Genomic DNA, 24855 nt, shown 5'->3' with positions numbered 1-24855 from the left:
AACCAAGATGACGCTGCACCCTTAGCTGCACAGCATGTTCATATTTGAATAAGGATTAAAATCCACCTGGTATATTCACACCATTATCATCTAGGATACTGGATGACAGACAGAGCCATGTATCTGCCAACTCCTCCCCTAGCTGTTTTTTTCTCAAGCTATGGTTGGTTGATAGCTCAGCTTACAACCTTTCTGCCAAAACCAACACTTTTTCCCCCCCTTGGCTTTATGTCCCATCACTGACTTCCAGAGAACTGACTTCATTCTCAGGCAGGCAGGCAGGCAGATATATAGCTGAGATTCACCCCCAAAGCAAGCCTAGGACTGCGTATTCATCACTGGATCCAGGAAGAGCAGTCAGGAAAGTCTATCAAAGTCTGACAAGCTGGACACTGCTAATCCCCAATCTTTTCAAACTAAATCTGGGCATTTGTGCACTGCAGGAAGCTGGCCAACAAAAAGGTAAAAACAGGCCGCTGAACATCAGAACTGGTCAAAAAGCCAAAACTAGAGGAGAGAGCTAGAGAAGAGCTGAAGGGGAGCAGAGACTGCAGGTGGAAACTGATGGAGTCCATCAGAGGTCTTCAATACAGGTCGAAGTGCAAAGGGATATTCCAGCTCGGCACACATAAGAAGAGCCCTGCTGGATCAGGCCAAACACCCATCTAGTCCAGCTTCCTGTACCTCACAGTGGCCCATCAGATGCCTCAGGGAGCACACAAGACGACAAGATAACAGCGTCCTGCTGCCCTCCCTTGCATCTGGCATTCAGAGGTAGTCTAGTACTTCTAAAACTAGGAGATTGTATGCATCATGACTTATAAGCTGTGATGGACCTTTCCTCCATAAATCTGTCCGATCTACTTTTAAAGGCATCTAGGCCAGGAGCCATCACCATGTCATGTGGCAAGGAGTTCCACAGATTAATTATATGCTGGGTAATGAAATGTTTTCTTTTGACTGTTCTATCCCAATTTTAGTGGATATCCCCTGGTTCTGGTATTGTGAGTGAGAGAAAAGAATGTGCCTCTGTCTACTCTATCCATCCTGTGCATAATTTTTCTTAAAGAGCCCTTTTTCTTAAAGAGCCCCAAACACATACATCAAAGTCCAAAACTGGGAGAGAGCCAGGACTCAGCAGCTGGACCCCCTCCCACCCTCAGTGAAAGCTCCTGAGATGAACCAATATAGATCACTTCTTCAGATGAGACCATTTTTCAACAGGAAAGATTCAGTCTCACCTTTCTACGCTCTGAGGCAGAGAATAACTGGTGACCGCCAAAACACGTAGGAGAAAATCCTCTGCAAAGCAATAAACACAAGCTGATATTATTACTGAGAACAACAATTATTATTTAAATGTTAATATACCACTTCTCAGCTTAAGAAGTCCACAAAGGCAGCTTTTACAAAAGCACGAGAAATGAAAAATGGTTCCCTGCTGGTCAGCATAAACAATGCTGAACTAAATGGGATGATATGTCGTGTATACTCCTATGTTCAGATCTCCCTCTCCTTGACACTAGAATACGCAATATACAGTCACATCTGGCCATCGTTGGTCAAGGTTGTCCAAGCCACATGAAACAACTGGGATGACAAGGACAGAAACATGAACCAAGGGAGTCTCTGGGAGTCTGAGAAATATGTGCCGCTGAGCATTAATCCATATCTACAGAAAAACTGAGCACTTACTCAGCCCAAGTCGTTTCAGTAGAAAGTCTTATCTTTTCTTATCAGCAGCAAGTGAGAAACAAGCACAACCATCAGCAACAAGCAACAAGAGCCCAACTCTTATTGGAAAGCCAAAGTGGGCTCTGATCGCCAACTGGAGCTCTGTGCAACAGCAGGGACGTTTGTAGAAGGGATTGTGAGCCTCCCAGACCCTGCCAGAGGCCAGTGCAACCTCAACAGGTAAGGTTAAACACTCCTGGGACCCAGCAGCGCCATGATCGCTGTGGCACTGTTGGGGCACCCGTTCCTGGGTCACTCCCCTTAAGGAGGTATGGCCCGTTTCCAGTTCCCGAGGTGCATCACAACCCACCAGCTTGAGAGCCACTAAATTAGCCCATATGGCCAATACAGCTTTCCTAGAATGCATTATTCAATGCCCTGCACTGAACTAGTTAGAAAGCTCTTATTATTTGCAGCAGAAGCTACAGTGCTATCTATATGAGTATCAGGATTTGTAAACCTGACTGAGGTTACATATTGTGAAGGGGGCTAGGATTAAGTGCTTTTTTTCTTTAAAAGGGGTTCAACCTACTATACCCTACCTAGAATTTATTAACACAGTATTAATTCTGCAAGGACAGGCAACAAAAGATGCATTTTTCTCTTCTGTACCATTATGTAGCGGGCTGGAAAATGAAGAGTAATGTCAGGGAATGCAAATAAAACTTGATTAGCTAATAAGGAGAATGGAAAAAAATGTTGCAACACAATAGGTGCCTGTATTTAGGAGACCGTTATATACAATGGTGGTTCTGTCTCAAATGTGGAGAAAAGGAAATAGATTTGCTCCACCTTTGTACAGAAAGTTCTCCAGATTGTGCTTGTTTTAGGAATGTCCCTCTTGCTGAACGCCTTGGGAGAACAGGAAGTGTTTATCCGAATCTGGCTGCTTAATGGTATAAACACAGGGGCTGGGGCACAGAAAAGCAGTCCTTTTGTGTTCTTAAAATGAGCTGGTCGGAGTCCAATCAAAAAGCAAGATTTTTGAGAAACCCATTGGTTTCTACGACACACTAAGCTGATATGCAGCCATTTTTAAAAAGAGACAAAGAGCAAAATGATCAACTGGCATGGAATAAACCTGTCACTCATTTTATTTATTTAAAATATTCACAACCTGCCTTTCCCCTCCCTCAAAGTGGCTCACAACATATTAAAGACACACATACAAAAAGGGTTCCATAAGCGTTCCATAAGCTGGGTGCTACTGCAAAAAAGGTCCCCCTCACATGACACTGTTGAATGCACCTCTGCCAACGATCTGATATGCCAGTGAACCCTCTCAGTTGGTCCAAGGGGGTGCGCAGTTTCAGGAGGGGAGGGATAGTTCGGCTAAAACTAACAGCCAAAGCACAAGTTAAAAATTGAACTCCTTATGGAGACATTCTACTGGATTTGGCAGCAATGTCTATCTCTAAATTCTCCCCATATCACTGCCTTGGGAATGGAAGATTCCTTTTTACAGAGCAGTAGTTCTCAAACTTTTTAGCGCAGGACCCACTTTTTAGAATGACAATCTTTCGGGACCCTCCGGTACTGATGTCATTAACCTGGAAGTGGTGTCATGGTTGGAAGTGACATCAACAAGCTGGAAAAATTTTTTAAACAATCCTAGGCTGCAATCCTATCCACACTTACCAAGGAGTAGGCCCCATTGACTATCATTGTCAAAAGCATATACATTGTAGCCTGCTAAAAATACAAATCTCTTCGAATGCAGTCACATACCATGTTGGCATCAAGTCTAATATACTAAGAATAAAATATTGAAATGAATGGGGACCCACCTGAAATTGGCTCACAACACACCTACTGGGTCCCAACCCACAGTTTGAGAAACAGTGGGTTAAGGTATGTGGTGAGGATAAGAAGCCACACAATAACCAGGTAGACAAGGCAAATGGGGAAGCTTAGCAAGGCACGGGAGGCCCAAGTTCTACCCTCTGGTTGTAACCTGGCAGGATGGGAGACTACCTGGAAACTATGATAGCCATCAAATGATGCTCTGAAGCTCTTAGAGGGGAAGCACATAACAGACTAACTTTTGTAGAACAGTTTACTTTGCTCTGTTGCAAAAGTTACCCGTAGCATGTTTAATCGTGAAAATCCTCCAAGCCAAGACACAGGAGAAGGAAGAAGTGAAATGTACAAACAGCGACTGAGACAGAAGGTGTGAGTGCTAAGAGAACTGGAACAGCTGGCTGGCTCTTACCACTTCCTCTGGTACCATATGGCAGCTCATACGGCGAGGGGGTCTTCACCCAGAAGTAGTCCTTCAGCTGTAAAAACAGTGGACGATCCCGTGTGTAACTGCAAGAAACCCAGAGGGGAAGCTCAGGCAAATGTGGCATTCCGCATGCTAAGAGACTGAGCTGGTTTACACCCATCCTACCCACCAGAGTAGTGATTCTTCTTTGATCCCACCCTAATCCCAAGCCCAGGAAGAGACCCAGGAACTTCTTCCTCCTGCAGCAAATGGAGAGCCCAGTTACTCACTTTGCTATCAGCTGAGCAGCTTTCCTTTCCACCTCTCCTAGAGGACAAGTCGTCTTGACATCTTGCATAGGGAAATAAAATCTGCAAGACAAACAGCAAAGAAAACAAGGGCATTTGTTTTCCTACCCAAGCTGCCGCAGACTGCTTACACCAGCCATTTCCAATCACTGTGCCATGGCACATTGGCGTGCTGCAAATGGTCCCCAGGTGTGCTGCAGGAGTTTGGGATAGGGTCATTTATTACAAGGGCCACTGGGGAATGTGAGGCCCCCTCCACTGGCAGTACAGTGTGCCTTGTCAATTGTCAAAAACTGATGGTGTGCCTTGCCAGCGTGCCATGAGATGAAAAAAGTTGAAAATTACTGGCTTAGACTTTCTAATGTGCAACTTAAACAGTGATTATTTATTTTTCCCCAGTGAGAGATGACACAGTCCACACCTTGGAGGACTTGCTAACAGAGAGGTTTGGTTCAAGGTGCTACTTGTTCACCTCAAAATGAAACAGGCCACTGTAAATTCTCTCAGCAATGGCTTGTGGTATTGCAAAAAATATTGGGAATTTCTTCTACAAACTGTCACTGATGGTGAAATCAAAAGGTCAACACTGTAAGCTAAACCCACACCCCAACGCCAATAATTCAGGTAGGTCCGCAAAGGTATTTTGCATATGAACATGAAGTTGCAACTTGGCCATCATGGTTGAGCTGCTGACAGACCTGTACCTGTTCACAAATTTGTCCAATTCTATTTTAAAGCCAGCAACAACTTTTTTCAACAGTGTGTGAAAGTGAACCCACAAAAGTTAAAGAACAAGTTTCTGCCTTTCATGGTCATCATGAACTTATTGCCAACCAGGAGCATTCTACACCAGCAATTTTCAACCAGCATACCACACTGATGCCGAGGATGGTCTACAGGTATACTGCAGGAGTTTTGGGGAGGGTAATTTATTGGTAAGGCCTTTGGGATGTGAACCCCCCCCCCCACTGCCGGTGCAATGTGCCTTGTCAAATGTCAAAAAACTGATGGTGTGCCCTGTAAATTTTAGCGACTTGCCAGAGTGCCATGACATGAAAAAGGTTGAACATTGCTTTTCTACGCATGCAAGAGAGAGGAAGAACAAGCCACAGGAACTGCATGCCATGACATGCAGGTTTTTTTGTTTGTTTATTTTGTTTTTTTAAAAAAGGTTTAAAACAAACAAGCAAACAAACAAGAAAACATGAGCATTGGTTAACCACTGTGGTTAACCACTGTAAATATACACATTGAACTGGAGCAAGCGGGAGCTCAAAACAAGGTGAACTTATGGTTGAGGATGAAAGGAGAAGCAACTTTAGTTTCTTAGAAACTTTCCAGGGGCATAACTGTGGCTAGTCTGTGGCAACAAACACAACAGCCTTGGGGCACATTAAAAACAAAACAAGCTTATTGTAGCATAGGACTAAGAGAACCACAGTCCACTCCATCAGAAGCATGGCATGTGATTTCATAAATGTGCTCATCTTTAAGGTGCCACAAGACTCTTGGCCGGAAAGGATTTAGTAGGCTCAGTGTATCCCGAGTTTCATGACTTGCATCTCTCCTTCAGGGACAACCAATTGAATCCCTTCAGAAGGATAACTACTGCAATATCCTTGCAATGGTCATATGTGAAGTTGTCTGCTACAGAGTCAGACCACTGCTCCGGCTTCCCATCTGTACATGTCTGGAAGAAGCCCCCCAGGATTCCAAGGCAGGGATCTCTCCAAACCCTACCCCATCAACAGAAGATGCCAGGGACAGAACTTGAAACCTTCCACATGCAAATCACATGAGCTGCGGCCCTTCCCATTGGAGCAGAAGACAGTACTGGTTATCCTCCGAATGAAATAAATCAGTCATTCACGAGGAAGAGTCATAAGACTCCAAAGGCAGCGGGCTCATCAATCATCCTTTGTGCGCCTCTCACTGGGTTTATGCACACCCCATTTGACCCAAACAAACTGCAATCTGGTTTCCCCTCCGTACCCCTCCTGATTCCTGGATGCAATTTGTGCCAGGACTCGCTCAGGCTCAATCCAATTTTCAAAACTAGGGCTCTTCCTAGTGAAAGTGCCCTCCGAGCAGGTGGGGCATTTTTTCTTACTGCTTTCACCACTGAGAAATTTACAGAAAGCCCCCACCTGTCAGAGAGGAAAAGGACTTCCTTCAGGATTGCACATTTTCCTAAGAGACTCAATCCATGACCCTTCTTGTTTTGCGGTGAGCCCAGAAAAAAAACCAAGAGCTCAGGAGGTGAACCTAACCTACCTCAAAGTTCTACACAAGCTGCATCCAAAGTTGGAACAGAAATGAGTCAGGACTGATGCAGAATACAACATTTGCAATTAAGAATGCAGGGATGATAAAGATCAAATATCTTTGATCGTTGCATGTAAACTTGTTTATTTAAAAGAAATATACTCACAGCTGTATGTTTGCTTCCTCCCGGGATATTATATACCATACCATCACCACAAATACAGCCAACAGTGCCAGTATCTTCCATCCTGAATAAGACAAGAGACACCGTGTCGGTAGATGGAGCCAATTCAGGGAAAATGCAGAATACGTAAGCCCTGGTCAGGTGAGTCAATCAGTGGAGTCCATATCCAAGGATGGCACCAATGACAGCATGCTGGAAAATCCAGCCTTCTTCACACTGATGTACTACTTTAAACCTGCCTTCTGCTGATATGGTGGTTTGGTGGGGTGGTGGGGGAATGTCTCTTCTAAGACGGCACTTGTCAACTTCCTTAAAAGTGGTTGCCTGAAGAGGCACCTATTTTTAGTTGATCAAAATGTTCTTAATTGATTAATCTCACCGATTAACCAAGTAAACATCACAGACTAATTAGGATGCAACGTTAGTCAGAAAATATATAAAGAATCAATCGGAAACATAATTTAAGATCACCCATCCCCACCCCTCAAAAGCAAATTTAAATCAACTCTGCCCAAATTAAAGTGCCTACTGGTTTTCCTCTTTTTCACATGAATTTCAATAAATAAAATTTTACACACACACACACACACACACACACACACACACACACACACACACAAGAAATACAAAAACAATCACTGTATAACGATAGGTACGTATTGAAAGCACTATTGAAATATTGAGAAATAAATACTGGAAGAAATCATTTCATCGAACAAATGATAGCTGCAGGTTTGGGAGCAAACAAAGAGTTTGTAATTATGGCAAATTAGAAATGTATAGATTTGCATCTAAGGCAGGGGCGTCAAACATAAGATTTGAGGGTTGATACTGTCCATAGGAGCTCTTTATCCAGGCCTCATAATAATTGGGCTCTACCTTACCTTGAAAATATGATCAAGATTTGCATATTTTCTCTTCTATCATTTGCAACTAATGAGTTCTACGTGAGAAAAAAGTGCTTATTTCTGGTCACGACCCGCTTGATGTCACTTCTAGCTCTCAGCAGGCACCATGAATGCTATTTGGCCTACTGTGTGAAATGAGTTTGACACCCCTGATCTAAGGGATACCTACTCACTTGGGGGAGTTTCAACATATTGTTTATGAATACCACTTGCAGAGGAGAAATGGAGGGAGAGAAGAATGCCTTTGTCTCCTGCTTATCTCTTGTAGCCTCCCGCTGGTGGGAGGCATCTGGTGGGCCTCCTTGTGGGGGACGCTGGATTAGTTGCCCCCCCCTTTGGCCCGATCCAGCAGGGCTCTTCTGATGTTCATCTAAAACAAGGGTGTCCAAAGTTTTTGGCAGGAGGGCCACATCATCTCTTTGACACTGTGTCGGGGGCCGGGGGAAAAAAGAATTAATTTACATTTGAAATTTGAATAAATTTATATACATAAATGAATATATTAAAGATGAACTTCTATGAATGAATGAAGGTCTTGCAATAGCTCAAGGCCTATAAAAGGCCTTGCACAAAGCAAGGCTGGCCTTTCCTTTTACTGCCTCTGCTGCATCACAGACGTGAAACTGCAAGTAGTGGAGGGAGCCCTCATCCCACAGCTCACGCAAGAGGTCAAACAGTTGCCCTCACGCTAAGAGCAGCTGCGTTGGGCCAGTGGGGGCTCCAACAAATCTCCGGAGGGCCAGAGGCTCATTGGAGACTGGGGGCTCCCTGAGGGCCGCATTGAGAGGCCTCGAGGGCTGCAAGTGGCTCCAGGGCCAGGTTTTGGGCAACCCTGATCTAAAAGAGTCTAGATTGCCTCAGTATTTTGATTCAGGCTTGGGTTTCTATCTTGCCTGACTTGTTGTGCTCCTATTCACAAATTCCCAAAATTTCTCCATTCATTGATTTTGCATGGGATGTTGAGCCGTTTCCCACAACCTAGCAATGCAAATCTTGGCAGCTCTATAAACATCAGTGATCTACAAAAGGTAACAAAGATCATTTTAATTTTACTTGTTAGTCCATAGAAGTATGGACTTTGGATCAATGTTGGGTCTTGCACGCAGTATATGCTGACAAAGATCAGCCACCAGGTTCCAAAACTACTGAAGAGTTGAACATTTGCACCAAAGATGGAAAAGGGGGCCTATCAGATCACACCCCTTTCGCATAGCAGACTATACAAGGGGCCTGCGTTCTCTGTGGGTTCGGCATCTGTGGATTTCAGGTATCCATGGGAACTGAATTTCCCTTCCAAACCCTCCAAGCCCAACTGGAGCACAGCTCTGGTCAGGTCCAGAGGGTTTTCCGAGATCCACAGAGGCCACGTGGAGAAATCACATTTTATTGCCTTACAAGGTAAATGTTCCCCTGACCTCATAGTGCCTTGTAAGGCAATAAAAGTGTCACTTCCGGTTTTCCAATAAAACCGGAGGTGGCAGGGGATTTTTTTTGCTTTTGGGGGCATTCTGAGGCCTGCAGCAGCTGTGGGTGGTCATGCATGGATAGCCTCTATGGGCCTCAGAAAAACCCCCAGACCTGACCAGAGCCCAGCTCCTGTCGAGTTCAGAAGGTGAGGTGGGTCCTGAAAACTAAGGGTTTCAATGCTCACGGTTTTCCATATCTGCGGGGGTTCCAGGAACGGAACCCTGTGGATAATAAGGGCCCCCTGTAATTTGAATGAGTTAAATGAAGCTTAGTTGACCGATGTATCAGTGGCAAGCTGACACTAAGCTTGATTTTAGGACCTTCAACTCCCACCCCCCCCCCCAGGTAATTAGAAGGTGTGCTGAATTTGGGGTGCGGTGGGGAAGAAATGGCAAAGCACCTGGACTTACGATACTTGTTGATCATTTTTATCAGCAGGTGAAGAATCGACTTGAGGCTTTTGCTCTCATCGCGACTGTTATCGGTCACCTAGGGAAGGAAGGAAGAAGGTTAAGTATCTCATACCACAAGATTATTACATCTGGTATCTTTCATATCAGAAATCACAAGGTAATAGCAAAACAAGCAAGAACACCCTTTTCAGCAAGGCGTATATTTAACATTAAAAAGGGAATGTTATCATTAAATTGCACAAATTACATCCAAATAAATGAGCACTTCCAGCAAACAAATTCAAGCAACATTAATGAAATTATTTCCCAAGATTTCAGCATTTCTTCTTCTATTTTTATTTTTTTTAGACTTCATTTTGTTGTGGGACTGGAATTAAAAACAGCATGTGTAAACGGTTCCTGGAACCTAAATCAAGCATTTAAGTTCTTCAGATTTCGGTGAGCCTTGACTGTGTTTTCCTGTCTCCAGACTGTGCCTCAGCTAAAAATATTTTTAAAAAGGAAAACTGAGTATTGATAGAAATTACTGATAATTTCTGTTCACTGCAGTTCGTGTAGACTGAACTTTGAATTTAAGTTCTGAAAAGTTGTGCCTTCAAGTGTATTCATATTTTGTATACTACAATTGTATCATATTTTAACAGCACTATGTTAGCAGGTTCAGGAGCTTATTAATGCATGAAGAACTATTTCCTTCTGTTTGCCATGAGCCGACTGCCAGTCAATCTAATCACATAACCCCTAGTGGTATTATTTTATCATTATTACAAACAGTAACATGTTGTTGGCAAGCTTCAGTCTCGAAAGACTCTGGTATCGCGCTCTGAAAGGTGGTTCTGGAACAGCGTTGAGTGTGGCTGAAAAGGCCAGTTCGGGAGTGACAATCCCTTCCACACTGGGAGCAAGTGCATGTGAGAACAAGAAAACATTGTCCATATTCTCCACAGCAGCATTTCTCAAAGTGTGGGTCGGGACCCACTAGGTGGGTCACGAGCTAATTTCAGGTGGGTTGTGTAGCACCTGGCTCAACCACCACTGAAAATACAGAGCTGGAAAAACAGGGTACAGAACAGCTGGGCAGGGTGCTTTGTCCTGAATAGGTGGGAAGGTAGGAAGCTGGAAAGGGGGTGGGGGCTGTGTGGTTGGAGACGGATCCAAGTCTGAGTTCCTCTTTGACTTCCAAGCTGGAATGTTTGAATTCTGAGCAATGTAAAATAACAGCATGAGGATGTTTGGCTAACTGTGGCATAGGCTTGAAGCCTGAATTGATGATGTCGCTTTTGGCCATGACATCACTTCCAGGTTAATGACATCACTTCTGGTGGGTCCATTTAGATGACGGATCGTCATCTAAAAAGCGGGTGCTGGTGCTAAAATGTTTTGAGAACCACTGCTCTCTTATATTCTCCTTAGGCTGTACTCTAACCACACTTTCCTGAGAGTAAGCCCCATTGAACAAAACAGGACTGACTTCTGAGTAGACCCGGTTAGGACTGTGCCCATAGTCACCTTTTCTCCAAGATCACCACAAACATTTTTGTATAGAAAGAATTCCCAAAATCGAAAGCATTATAGGGCTGGTTAAGACAATCGACTCACCAGGTGCCTTAAAAGCAAGAGTGAAGAACATGGGTGTGGAATCTCCCACTCCCTTCCACTACACCACTGCCTAGCCAAGGAAGAAGGGGTTTGTCCAAATGGCCTCTCAACATAAGTAATATTTTAACCAGTCTGGTTGGTTGGCAACCTTCAGTCTCGAAAGACTATGGTCTAAGCCTACAGCACCCGGTATTCCCAGGCGATCTCCCATCCAAGTACTAACCAGGCCTGACCCTGCTTAGCTTCCAAGATCAGACAAGATCAGGCATATGCAGGGTAAGATTGCTGAAGCTGGAGGTGCTCTTTGCAGGGAATATAGTGTAAAAACACCCCCCCCCCAAATTTGGGCAAAACACACACACACACACACACACACACACACACACACACAAATACAGTGATTAGGTGCCAGAAGAACAATGTGTTGGGAAGGTGAGTCGCTGTGCACGCCAACAGCCTGGCCCAAGAACTTCCAGTTCCTGCCCCTCCCAATCAGGCGATGGGTCAGCCTCAACATCTCCCGCAACCTGGACTGGTAAAGGAAGGGGGGGGGTGCATGTAGGAAGGAGAGAAGAGTGGTGGACTAGAGCACTCTCCACACTTCCTCTTCCGCTCTGGCCCCCTCTTCCTGTTTCAGCCAAGGGACTGGAGAGGAGGAGAAACAGCAGCAGCCATTGAAGCAAGAATGCAGAGGGAGGTGAGGATCCACCATCAATCTGCTGCCTGAGGCAACTGCCTCAGCTTGCGTCATGGATTGGCCAGCCCTGCATGCTGCATGCTTAAGAGGGTGGTTCTGAATAGGAGCAAAGCCAGGCCCTAAGTTCTTACAAGGCTGCTCGACATTTCTCTCCAACTTAAATTTATATGCGGTGCATACAGAATTACACAGCTATACCCAGGCACGAAAGATCCAAGATTATCCACAGAAATGAACTTCTCCTGCCCGTGTCACACGTTAAGACAGATGGATTTGCAGGCAGTAATGTCTCCACATCAACACTGCTAATTGCTCCTTACTGCTCACGATCTCTCAAGCTAACGATGCACAAAGTGCTTTTGCTGTCGCGGCAAATGATGTCCGCAGGCTTGAGATTTCAGCTTTGCTTCTTTGCAGGTGACTGCACAATGGCCCATCGTTACTCACAAACCACACAGTCCGTTTCTCTAGCTCCCTTGGCGCCCATCCTCTCTGTATTATTAGCCTCTATTAAAACAATTTATTTTCAAGACCGTACAGTGAGGGTGGGGTTCAGGAAAGAAGGTTCTCTCTTCTCAACAGAAAGTCTCAAAATACACTATGGGAAAACATTCACTAATTCATACACTGAACAAAGTTGAAAGTGGTTTTCATTGGATATACATCCCAAGACTCAGGAAAGGTGCCCCCCCACACACACACACCAGGTGCTACTAAATACTGCAACAGCTGAACATGTCAATTAGCATAGCAGTTCACAAATTCTTTAGTACTGGGATCCACTTTTTTGAATTACAGTCAGGACCCACTGAAAGTGATGTCATTAACCTGGAAGTGCTGTCATGGCTGGAAGTGACATCATCAGTGTAGGCTTCAAACCTAAGCCTCAGTCAGCCAAAAGTCCCATTGCACAGCATGCTTGTGCTGTTATTTTGCATAGCTCAGAATTCAAACGTTCCAGCTTGGAAGTCAAAGCAAAATGCAGACTTGGATCCTTCTCTATCCACACAGCCCTCCCCTTTTCCAGCATCCCATCTTCCCACTTATTTAGGGCAAAGCACCAGGCCTCTTCACCACCAGGAGCCTGCCCTGCCCAGCAGCTTTGTACATATTTTCAGCTCTATATTTTCCAATGGTGGCTGAGCTAGGTGCTACATGACCCACCTAAAACTGGCTCATGGCCCACCTAGTGGGTCCCAACCCACAGTCCGAGAAAAGCCAAATTAATAGCTTTGCTAATCTGTCATGAATTTACACAGGCAAGAACAAAGAGGAAGATGTTCAAGCCTACCTGGAAAGGATCCAACTGCTCTGACTTGGTCATTTGGCTTAGGAGGAAGAATCGCGTCTCTACCAGGGTCTCCAGATTTGTGCTCGCCTTAACAGATGTTTTTTCCAGCTTTCAACCACTCCCATTCAAAAACTCAAGGCAGCTATGAAACCTGCCCTCTGGGTGGACAACCTTTCAGTAAGAGTTACAGCACTATACTGAGATGTGTTGCAGGAAACATACCAGGAAGTCTCCTTGGTCACACTCAGTGTTTGCTTTTTACCACAGCTGGGATGAGCTGTCACTGATTTCACAAGCCAATACACATTTTGCTTCCTTAAACGTTGCACCAATTCCTGGGTATATTTGGAGTGCTGATTCCAAAAATGACATCCGTTTTGCCCTGTCACGTCTCGTTTTGGAGATACGGCACAGCCTCTTTAGTGAATGGTTCAAGCAGCTTCCTCATGAGAAAGCTGCTTGAACCATTCACTAATGAGGCTGAGCCGTGTCTCCAAAACTAGACGTGATAGGGCAAAACGGATGCCACTTTTGGAATCAGCATCCCAAATTCATATCAAACCACCATAAATTTTGGGAGAAACTTTTCTGATACTCAATTTTGTAGGCCTGCGTTTTCGACACCTAAGCCCCAAAGCTATACATTGTGCACAAATGCAACTGATGGGAATGGCATGTTCAGCTGAGCAAAACCATGTTTTTAGAATGATGCTGGTGGGACTAAAGAGGTAGGAGGTCATGGCAACTTAAGCCTTCCCCTACTGATAATTTCCCCACTCCAAATTGCCTCTACCCCCAGCGATGCTTTTAATGTAGGGAAAGATGCATTTAAAAACCTGCATGAGAAAAGCAGCTACGAAGGGATGTGATCTGGAATGGGAGAATGGTAAGCAGGGAGAAGGTTAGATAACCCCTTCCCCTCCACCTCTGTTGCCCCCATCAAAAGAAACTTCTCATCTCAAATGAACTACTATGTTACAGTCTGATTCTGAGCTGCCCTGTGCCCACAGGAGCAGCAGCAACAAAATGGGGCCACCAGCAGATCCTTGGGGAAAAGGGACATCTGTCCCCTTCCCCTGGGTAAGGGAGGAGAAAAGGATAGTTCGTGTCAGCCGTGCTGAACCAGCATTAGGGTCTGGGGAGGGCAGAACTGAGACGTCCCGGGTCAGGGATAGGGTGGGCCCATGGACAGCTCAGGGTCGAGTGGGGGGTGGGGCCAGGATCCGACAGGCCAGATCCTTACCCCACTTCCGGGCAACCTGGGCAGTGCTGGGCTGGGTAGAGCAGATCCAGGTAGCCCCACTGGAGCAGCTGCTGCATCACCCACAGTAAGGAGAATCAGTTCCCCTTGCCTCGGGCTGAGCTACAGTCAGCCCCAACCCCATGCTGGATGTGGGGCAGGCCAGCCAGACTGCCTGTTCCAGCATGGGTTAGGTTTGGGCTGTCAAGCCGTTATCTCTCCCCACCTCCTTCTCCCTTTCAATTCCATTCCATGCTCCTCTTCGGCAACCATCAGTCCAGCATAACACATACCTCTCCCCTTTTTAAATTCTATATGCCCCCAGAGATGATCAATGGGTCTATAGATATAACAAACAGTAGGGCCAACAAAGGACAGCCATGTCTAGTTCCTTAAAAATTAAACTTTCACATCTCACAATCATTAACCAACTATCCAACCTGACAAATTAGTTAAAACAGGTGACTGTGTTACTGAAATAAATCTATTCCAGTATATCAAAAGCCCCCCCTTTTTTTTTGCATCAAAACAGATAAAGAGGGGACCCTTCCTTTTTACATACTCAGCAAGATTAAGTATATGTCCAATATTAGTCTTTTAGAATGGTTAATTGAGCAAAGTCTAACAGACAAAATCTTCATTAGATCCTCTTGTCTGGTCTAACAGGCAAAATCTTCATTAGATCCTTTCCAGGTTTCCCTGCCACTTCAATCTTTCTGAGGGATCTTACATCTGGGGGCTTGCTTATTTTCAATCTATTTCATTTATGGTGCAATTATACTTACCATTATTCCTTGAATAAATGTGCTGCAGGTTTCCCATGCCATTGGTTAAAATGTAAAACACTTTATTCAAGGAACAATGGCAAGTATGATCATACAGAAACAAACAAAGCAGTAAGTTGAAAACAGAACTAGAAAGTAAAACACAAAAATTATGAAGTAAACATAAGGCAGCCTTTATAGATCATAACCCTGTTTCTTTGAAACTACAGGTAATTTCTCAAAAACATGGAAAACAAATGGAGCCTGCTGGAAGATGAAGTTGTTACTGAATAAGACTACAATTGTAATCATATTCTGGATGGAAAAACAACTCCAAACACAGGTTGAGGTGAGCTCCCCACAATAAGTAAAAGGATGGAGGACTTTGCCTGGTGGCAACCCAAAAAGACCCAGAAAGCAAACCAGGTAAGTTTAAACCAGTGGCTATTGGAACGATTTATGGAAGAACAATAAATTGGCGATATACTGACGTCAGTACTAGTATAACAAAATAGCATATACTGTATAACCAAAGGATCAACACCCAGAGTGAGGTCATAACTTGCAGATGGAAGACAATCTCTCAGATGGCATTAACTAACTGAACTGCTGTAATTGAAATGCTCGGTTTTAACTGGACTTGTCTGCTGGTACCTGGCCTTCTACTGAAATGTTAATGTGCTTTATGCAACTAGCCTTCAGAAGGAAGTCTTCCCTCTGGTACAGCAGAAGTCTTCTTTCCGGTAGGACATTCAGATGGAAGACCTGTCAGTCTGAGTTCCCAGAAAGGTCAGGCACTCAACACATTAGGCAACATAGCATATTCGCCTGACATTCTGGTAGAATCAAAGAGCTACAAGGCCATGTTTTGGCACACTTGGGAGGCCAATACAGGTGTCCCCTTGTACCCCTGGTAGATACATTCCCCCCACAGATACTGAAATCATGGACAAAGAGGGAACCTTATACTTAGTGTGGCACCAAGCACTCTTCCTTTGTAGCCTGTTATAGGATGTTGGAAGAGGAACATGAAAAACAGCCATCCGGAACGCTGGAGGAAGGAGACAAAGATAATGCTTTCTGTTAGGCTTCTCTTAGCCTCCTCCTCCTCCAGCATTCTGGCTGACTGCTTCTAGTATTCTGCAAAGGAAGAGCCAGGGGTACTGGTATCACAGTAAAAGAAAACAAATAGGTAGTGGGCATGGCGAGAACAGTGGATAAGTGAATCAAGATAAAGGAAAACCTGTGTCTCACAGCAACTCACAAGCAGTTTGTATCACCCAGTGTAGGAGGCCAGCACGTCACCCATATGATGGACCTCCTCTCACGCAGTAGGCAGGGCAATGCCCCAGGCGGTGAGCATTATGATGTACCATTGCCCCATCCCACTGGTATTTTGGTTATAACTTTTGATAGAATAGAGATATTTCAACATGGTTTGTTTCACTCCATTCTGCATGAAATCACACATCGATTGATATATAGCATGATGGCATTCAAAAACACCAAGATTTTAAAAAATTTGGCCAGTAGTGGTGTCACTCCCCCCCCCCCCGGGCACATCATCCGGTGTGGCCCACTCCCCCCCCAGCGATGCCACTGCTTGCAAGCAAACTGCAACAAAAACTACAAACAGAAAAAGAACAGTACTAAGGCATGAGTGCTGTTCTTTTTCTGTATTAAAACTTTTAAAACCAAGACTTTCCTGCAAGCCATTTGTCTTTGCATATTGAAAGCCACAAAATCATCAACACCCCCCCCCCAATCCAAACTACTGTGGGATACACCGCAGACAAACACAATGGAACAAATAGTGTTCGCAATTGTGCAAAGGTTCCTCAGATTCAGAACCTCTGCAAATTAACTCCTTCATGAAATGAACACTAAATGCCCTGGAGCACATTTTAGGACAAGAGCTGCGCATCACCGTGTCTGTCACAGATTAGCATTTTTTAAAAGTCTATCCTGCACTTTCACAAGGACATATGAAAGACAGTGACATTCTCACATCTATATTTTTGTGCATGTTATCTAACCAACATGGTATAAGGTAAAGTCTATCACAGACTTTCAAAATAGCCCTTGCACAAGCTGATATAACAAATATTAAAAGCCAGGCGCATGAGGATAAATAGCTTTCGGCAGGGGGAGGAAATGAAACCAACTAGATTAACAGCAAACCAAAGAGATTTTTAGCATGTTCAAAGGAGGCTTTTGTCAAGTAGCTCTCTTGGCTTCTTACTCTACCCCAGGACGTTCTGAACTTACCTGGCCTGCAACACCCTTCCCTAGTGCTCGTAACCTGGAAGTAAATTACAATGATGTGTTCTGCATCCCACAATGACGTCACCACCACTTACTTCTGGGTTTGGAGGTCTGCGACTACCCTAGAAATGGTAATAAGAAGCTCTGGGTGGGTTGGCTTTTCTAAGTTCATGAAAGCCGCGTGCAGAAGCTCTGCCTGTCTTGCTGAGCCTCCTTCCACCATTTGTGGGGGTTGTACTGCAGTCTCTGTTACCCTGCACATGCCCAATCTTGTCTGATCTCGGAAACTAAGCAGGGTCAGGCCTGGTTAGTACTTGGATGGGAGACCACCTGGGAATACTGGGTGCTGTAGGCTTATACCATAGCCTTTCGAGACTGAAGGTTGCCAACCATTTGCCAACCAATGCAGTCTCCCATCTGGGCGCCAGGCATTCTGTGATGCCCCAGTGAGTGCCTCGGGATGCCCAGGACATTAGAGCACAGATTAGGAACCTCTGCACTAGCCCATGTGGGACAAGGGTACTAGCCTTAATGCCTCAAAGCGTACTAAGGAAGAACAAAATGGTTTTTATTATTTTACACAAGAGAGCACGAGAAACATGTGAGGCTCCTCACTCCATTCCCAGAAATGGTACAAATCCATTCTTAGGGCACTGCCCCCCCCCATCCTGCTGCTTGTATAGATTCTAGTTAAGGGCAGGCACTTACTCTAGGGTACCTCATCACTGCTTATGAAGCTGGATCTTTGCTGCAGTGGGCCTCTTAGGTGGGAATGTACATTCTCCTTGATTCAGCTGCAATTTCTCTTTCCTTATTTATAAGCAGGATTTAGATATTTTATTCACTGAACAAAAGTGCTATTGCTTCTCCTTACAGTTCCTTCTTTATACTTCCTTCTCAAATTTTTTAATAGCCCATATGCTGGGTCCTGGAGAAAGCCTAAAGGCATATTCGTTTATACAAAGGCTTAGTCTTAAGACAATCTATTTCAGTGATGGTGAACCTACGTGACACGTATCAAAGATAACACACCATAACGTTTTAGGTGACACGCCAGTATTCACCAACATCCAAGTTACAAACTTTTGGCATGCCAGGCCCATTAGGTTTGTCATCACTGATCTAATCCAACTCCACAAACTTTGGATCAGTTTATTATACCATTTATACTCGGTTTTCTGTTGGATAGCAATGATTACATCCTCCAAGAACCTCCATTTGGGGTTCTCTCAAATTTGACTTATGGTTCCCTGGAAAGCAAAGCAAAAGGGATACTGGGTTGACCTAACTCTGGCAGATTGAGGCCCCCTCCCTCCTCCTATTTAGACCTCTCAGTGATAATCAATAAGCAAAGACAAATGCTACTCTTCCCAAATCTCAGCAATCTTAGGTGGGATTTATTTGACTACTGTAATTTCCATCACTCCATAGAAGCAGCAATGTTTGTTGACTGCTTAACACAGTAACCAGGCTACCCCACGCTCCAATGGAGGAAAGATGGAGTAACAAAATGGAACAACACACAAATGTAGTTTAAAGGCATGGCTTTTCCATAGTGACCAACCCCTACTGTACATATTGGCAAAGAGGCTTAACATGGACACAAAAGAACTAGATGAAAATATTCAACCACTGAAAACATTCATTACAGAAGTCTGACTTTCTGGCATCACACCCCAGCAAGAAGGGAGGGGTCCTTCTCATTGTTCAATTCCCACTGATACGTATTTAATGTAGAGGTGATGGGTGGGATGTTTTTTTTTTTTCTTAATCCTGCTTTCACATGAAAGGGCTCAAGCTTTAAAGTGCTGGCTAACCTTGATACTGAAAAAAACAATCAAATTGTAGTAGAGCAAGTGCAACAGAAGGACTAATCTGTGTTTGCACATTGGTTCAGAGGCAAAAGCTGAAGGCACTTTGGTGTTAGCAAGACCCTACCTAATTCTGTCAGTTCCAGCAAGCACACGGACGCAACCCAACAGCAACAGACAGGTCAGCTTGCAACTATGCGAGTGGTGAAGAAATACGAGCAAACAGTCTGGGAAACCAAGTCTTTAACTGGGCTGCTGGCTCAATGGTAGGCTTCGCTCATTCGGCAAGATGATCAAGCCCTTACTTTCCGGCGGTTTCTTTGCTCAGCCTGTGTAAACTATCTTACTGCACAACCCTATGCATCAGCGATTTTCAACCTTTTTCATCTCATGGCACACTGACAGGGCCACTAAAATTGTCAAGGCACACCATCAGGTTTTTTACAATTGACAAGGCACACCATGCTGCCAGTGGAGGGCTCACATCCCCATTGGCCCTACTAATAAATGACCTTCCCCCAAATTCCACTGGCACACCAGTGTGCCACGGCACAGTGGTTGAAAATGACTGCTATACATGTTTACTTGGAAGTAAGATTCACTGTGTTCAGCAGAGCTTATTCCCAGGTAGGTGGGCATACGATCTTCCAGGGTCAAGTCCTCACCACTGGCTTTTAACAGCCTCACAGAAGCACTATTCAATTGCAGTCCTATTGTAAACTCTGTTCTTCCGATTCCCTCATTTGTTTTGAAGCCTCTCTGCCCTCCAACAAGGTGTCCCTCTCTAGGTCAGAGCTGCAGGTCACAGCAAGGGCTGCTGAGAAATGTAATCTCTAGGCTCAGGACTGCAGGAGAAACTGCAAATGCAAGGCTGAAAGACAAATCTTTATGCAAAGACCATGAGGCTTTTGGCACACAAACAGCGTTGGGCAAACAGCATTTCCTACTAGACTCAACAGTTACAATCTACCGTATGCCAGCTCAGATCATTGGTCTATCTCAGGGGTGCCCAAACCTTGGCCCTGGGGCTACATGCGGCCCTTGAGGCCTCTCAATGCAGCCCTCAGGGAGCCCCCAGTCTCCAATGAGCCTCTGGCCCTCTGGAGATTTGTTGGAGCCCAAACTGGCCCAACGCAACTGCTCTCAGCGTGAGGGCAACTGTTTGACCTCTCACGTGAGCTGTGGGATGAGAGCTCCCTCCACTGCTTGCTGTTTCACATCTGTGATGCAGTAACGGCAGCAAAGGAAAGGCCAACCTTGCTTTGTACAAGGTCTTTTATAGGCCTTGAGCTATTGCAAGACCTTCATTCATTCGTATAAGTTCATCTTTGATATATTCATTTACGTAAATTTATTCAAAATTTTAAATGTAAATTAATTCTTTTTTCCCCGGCCCCCAACATAGTGTCAGAGAGATGATGTGGCCCTCCTGCCAAAAACTTTGGACACCCCTGGTCTATCTAGTGCAGTTTTACCTGCAATGACAGGCTGTGATCCTTCAGGGCTTCAGGCAGCCCTACCTAGAGATGTCAGGGATCGAACCTGGGATGTTCCCCATGCAAAGCAGATGCTCTGCCATAGAGCCACAGCTCTTTCCTCTGCAGGGGATTCTACGTAGTTCAGCGATTGCAAAAGCCCCAAGGTCTGATCCCTAGGTCTTCAGAACTCTAGCAGGAGGGTTGCAAAATCTCCTCTGCCTGAAGCCCTGGAGAAGGACTGCTGGACTCAGTAGACATAACTAATGCAACAGACCAGTCAGAAATATTGCAGGCTCCTTTGTTGTGCAGATACAGTTTATCTGTAAGGGCTCTACCATTCTGGAAGGACGAGCTCTGGCTCTTGACTTTGTAAATGAGGCCTCAGGTTCAGGCATGTTGCACTACAAAGGTATTCAAAGATGCTGCCTGGGAGCAAAGTTTATGTATTAAAAATTATTTGCAATCAACTAAGATCTCAAGGCTGCATCTATATTGGTTTCCCATACTGAGTGTAGAGATGGCCAGGGAGAAGAAAGGGTCTTGGCTTTTCCCAGGATGCTCAGAGGGAAGCTGTCACCTGAGAACACAAAAATGTATACATGCAGGGGAAACACCATGATCTCATATGAGGACCAGTGAGCTAATATTGCACCCCCTTGCAAGGAACCGAAATGTTCCCTCTGGGATTGCACTGAAAGCACAAAACTGTAAGTCACCACTTGCTCTTTTGCTAACACAGTGGTTCCCGAACCTTTTCGCACCACGACCCACTTCTTAAAATGACACTCTGTAGCAGGGATCTCCAAACTTTTTGGCCAGAGGGCCGCATCAAATATCTGGTGCGGTGTTGCGGGCTGGGAAAAAAAATTTAAATATAAAATTTAAATAAATAAATGATAAAACTTAGATGAGTTAATAAATGAATGAATGGTCTCATTCATTCAACCTCTAGGGCCCTCAGAACGTCCTTCGGATGCAACTAGAGCACAGCTCTGGTCATGTTTAGCTGAGTGACCAGAGCCTTTCAGGGGACAAGAGGCTGGCCGCGGGCCAGATGGAGTGTCTCCGCAGACCACGTCTGGCCCCCAGGCCGGGGTTTGCAGATCCATGCTCTGCAGGGATCCAACTGGTTTTACGAGATTTTTTTTAAAAAGTTTCATTTTAACAGCCACTCAAACCTCTGTTTTTATTCTTTTTACTATGGTGGTAGTGGTACTGCCCTCTGGAGTATTTGCTGAGGTCCACCTTCATCGGATTGGGAGCATTCTGGTGGGCCTTGTGTTTCCTTTTGCCTGGCCTTCTATAAGAGCTGAAGCAAGTTTGCCTGCTCACAAGAAAAACACACATATGTGGCTCAGTTTTTGCTTTCCATAGGGCTTAATAGATCTTCCTTGTCAAGTTTGGAGCAGGAGACTTCCTTCTCAAGAATTTTTTGGGGCCTGCGTTCATTGTATTGGGGCCATCCTAGTGGCATCATGTTCCTCTCGGCCTGCCCTTCCAAGCGGACCATGGTACATTTGCCTACTCATGAGTAAATGTGCACATGTGCTCCATTTTGGTTTCTATAAGGCTCAATAAGTTTTCCTTGTCAGCTATCAGATAGTTAGTTTCACAACCCACCTGACCCACAGTTTGGGAAGCACTGTGCTAACACACACACTCTCACTCATTTGTTTCTTTTGGTCAGAATAATAATAATAATAATAATAATAATAATAATAATAATAATAATAATAATAATAATAACTATTATTATTATTATTATTATTATTATTATTATTATTATTATTATTATTATTATTTTATTTTTACTCCGCCTTTCTCCCCGAAGGGAATCATTTTGACCTTTGTGAGTCTCCTGAACATCAGTATTCCATGCCATTTTACTTGGATTTTATTTCTCTTCCTCTTGTGGCAAAGAAGGTCTAGAAATAAGCCCATGTTATGGATGGCGGACCCAGCACCTTTTGTGCAGGTGCAATATGTCCTTTGTGGTGCTTTCAAGCAAGTCTTATAGCACTGCACTGGCAAGAACCAGCTGTTTCAAGGTACCAAAGCTCCAACATCTGGACAAACTTCTGGGGCAGAACCAGGAACCGTATGTTGGGGACTTAGTGCACTGAACTGACCACAGCATTCTAAGTTCCCTTTTTGCTTGGCCACATTTCTAAGGATAGTCTTGCATTGTTCACTGAATAATCAATTTTGCTTTTTTCCAGCCTTGTATTACAATCCTCATACCAAAGAGGAAGGTGTTTAGGGTGGGCAAAGGTTGTGGTCATGTTTTCCTTCCCGTTCTCACAATTCCTGTCTTGTGATTTCAGAAAAACAGAAGGAAGCTGTGCTGTTGAAAAGATTCTAAGGACGCTGTACACAATTGACAGTGAACTGCCATGCGTAAGAACCACTTGACCTGGGTCAAATGCAAAATGTGCTCCCTTTCTCCCAGGGCAGCTTCCGGGAAGTTGATGGAAATCTTTCAGAGACGTGGGGAATGTGGTCTTAACGTGTGACACCTTGTCACAACACAATCAAAATCTATTAAAGAACAGGGAGAAGATAATAAAGGCGTAGGGGTCCACTGATGGTGCTGAGAACTGTACTGTTGAAACCGATCCTTCCTTTAAACCAGCAGTGGCCAAACTTGGGACCGCTGCGCGCTGAAAAAAACCCTCCCTGGTGTGACAAAAGCTTAGCATTCCATGGGTGGGGGACTGCTATCTTCCTCTCTGATCTACCCCAAAAATCACACAACTGTCTGGAAATTTGGGCATAGAGCCTCCTGGGGGCGACAGAATGCAGAAGTGGCTAGCTAGCCAAGTGCAACGCTTGGGGGAGATCCGAGAGACAGATAGCAGTCTCCCCCGAGGAACTATAAACCCTATTCACAAGGGGGAGGGGTTTTCACAGGCACCAGATCTGTCCAGCAGGCCAGGGCTTGGTGCCCACTGCTCTAAATAGGTGGTACACTATCCGCCATCCCAGGGAGGTGGAGATGATCTCACAAGGTTTAGGCATGGAAGGGCTGGTTCAAAGATCAGGACAGGAGAAGAAGCTGGAGCAGCAGCCAGGGGATACATGCCAACCTCGTAGGCTGGAATGAGAGGATGAAAGCAGGGAACCAGCAAGGAAGGCTGAAGCAGGAAGATACCTCCAATGGAAAACCACTGCAGAGCTGCCCAGCACAGAGACTGTACAATAGCAGGAGCCTAACCCTTCCCTTAGTTTACTCAAGTCCTAATTCAGGATCCCAAAGGATCCAGGCCGGATCCCAAAGGATCTCCTCTATGGTGAACCTGTGCAAGGAAAGCGCCCTACAGGTAGACCACAGCTGCGATACAAGGACATCTGCAAGAGGGATCTGAAGGCCTTAGGAGTGGACCTCAACAGGTGGGAAACCCTGGCCTCTGAGCGTGCAGCAGCTTTATAAAGAAGCCCACCTGGCGCCAAGGTTGGCCTTATGCAAGCTTTTCTGGGGAGGGCATGCCACAAATGGGGTGTCACAACCGACAAGGTCCACTTCCTGGACGCCACCTGACTGGCTTAAATTCCCTGGAGGGACTTGGAGAAGTGCCTGTGATGGAGGAAGCAACAGGCAACCTGTTGATGCTTTTTGTACAAGTATGCTGTGTGCTAGAGGTGTCAACACAGTCCTGGAACGAGCTGGAATCCCTAGCATGTATGCACTGCTGAAACAGAGACGCCTGCGTTGGCTCGGTCATGTCGTGAGAATGGATGATGGCCGGATCCCAAAGGATCTCCTCTATGGTGAACTCGTGCAAGGAAAGCGCCCTACAGGTAGACCACAGCTGCGATACAAGGACATCTGCAAGAGGGATCTGAAGGCCTTAGGAGTGGACCTCAACAAGTGGGAAACCCTGGCCTCTGAGCGGCCCGCTTGGAGGCAGGCTGTGCAGCATGGCCTTTCCCAGTTTGAAGAGACACTTGGCCAACAGACTGAGGCAAAGAGGCAAAGAAGGAAGGCCCATAGCCAGGGAGACAGACCAGGGACAGACTGCACTTGCTCCCAGTGTGGAAGGGACCGTCACTCCCGAATCGGCCTTTTCAGCCACACTAGACGCTGTTCCAGTACCACCTTTCAGAGCGCAATACCATAGTCTTTCGAGACTGAAGGTTGCCAACATTGACACTGATTGATTGAATTCAGGATGGGGGCAAGGGAAGCAGATGTTCTGCCATTTGAGGGGATTTTGGAGCAGCAGCT

General features: G+C 45.2%; 1 protein-coding gene and 2 pseudogenes across 5 annotated transcripts in view; 1 reads left to right on the top strand and 2 right to left on the bottom strand.

Moving 5' to 3' along the window:
- Positions 1-24855, bottom strand: part of ST3GAL4 (ST3 beta-galactoside alpha-2,3-sialyltransferase 4) — a 164511-nt gene that overhangs the window by 14312 nt on the left and 125344 nt on the right. For 4 of the 5 annotated variants that reach the window (XM_066639824.1, XM_066639823.1, XM_066639825.1 and 1 more), the window contains 5 exons: positions 9483-9561; positions 6680-6761; positions 4231-4311; positions 3947-4044; positions 1242-1302 (listed from right to left, as the gene is read on the bottom strand). In XM_066639824.1, coding sequence (XP_066495921.1) covers positions 1242-1302; positions 3947-4044; positions 4231-4311; positions 6680-6761; positions 9483-9498 — 338 coding nt within the window. In that variant the 5' untranslated portion in view covers positions 9499-9561. Of the gene's footprint in view, positions 1-1241; positions 1303-3946; positions 4045-4230; positions 4312-6679; positions 6762-9472; positions 9562-24855 lie in introns of those variants that run through there. The other variant, XM_066639827.1, reaches the window with a different exon arrangement.
- On the bottom strand, positions 11259-11377 carry LOC136662633 (5S ribosomal RNA; annotated as a pseudogene).
- On the top strand, positions 17577-17696 carry LOC136662829 (5S ribosomal RNA; annotated as a pseudogene).

This window comes from Tiliqua scincoides, chromosome 11 (genome assembly GCF_035046505.1).
Source record: "Tiliqua scincoides isolate rTilSci1 chromosome 11, rTilSci1.hap2, whole genome shotgun sequence".
In the NCBI taxonomy this organism is placed as follows: Eukaryota; Metazoa; Chordata; class Lepidosauria; order Squamata; family Scincidae; genus Tiliqua; species Tiliqua scincoides.
The sequence above is the reverse complement of the archived record's forward strand: the minus strand, read 5'-3'. Positions and strand labels throughout refer to the sequence as shown.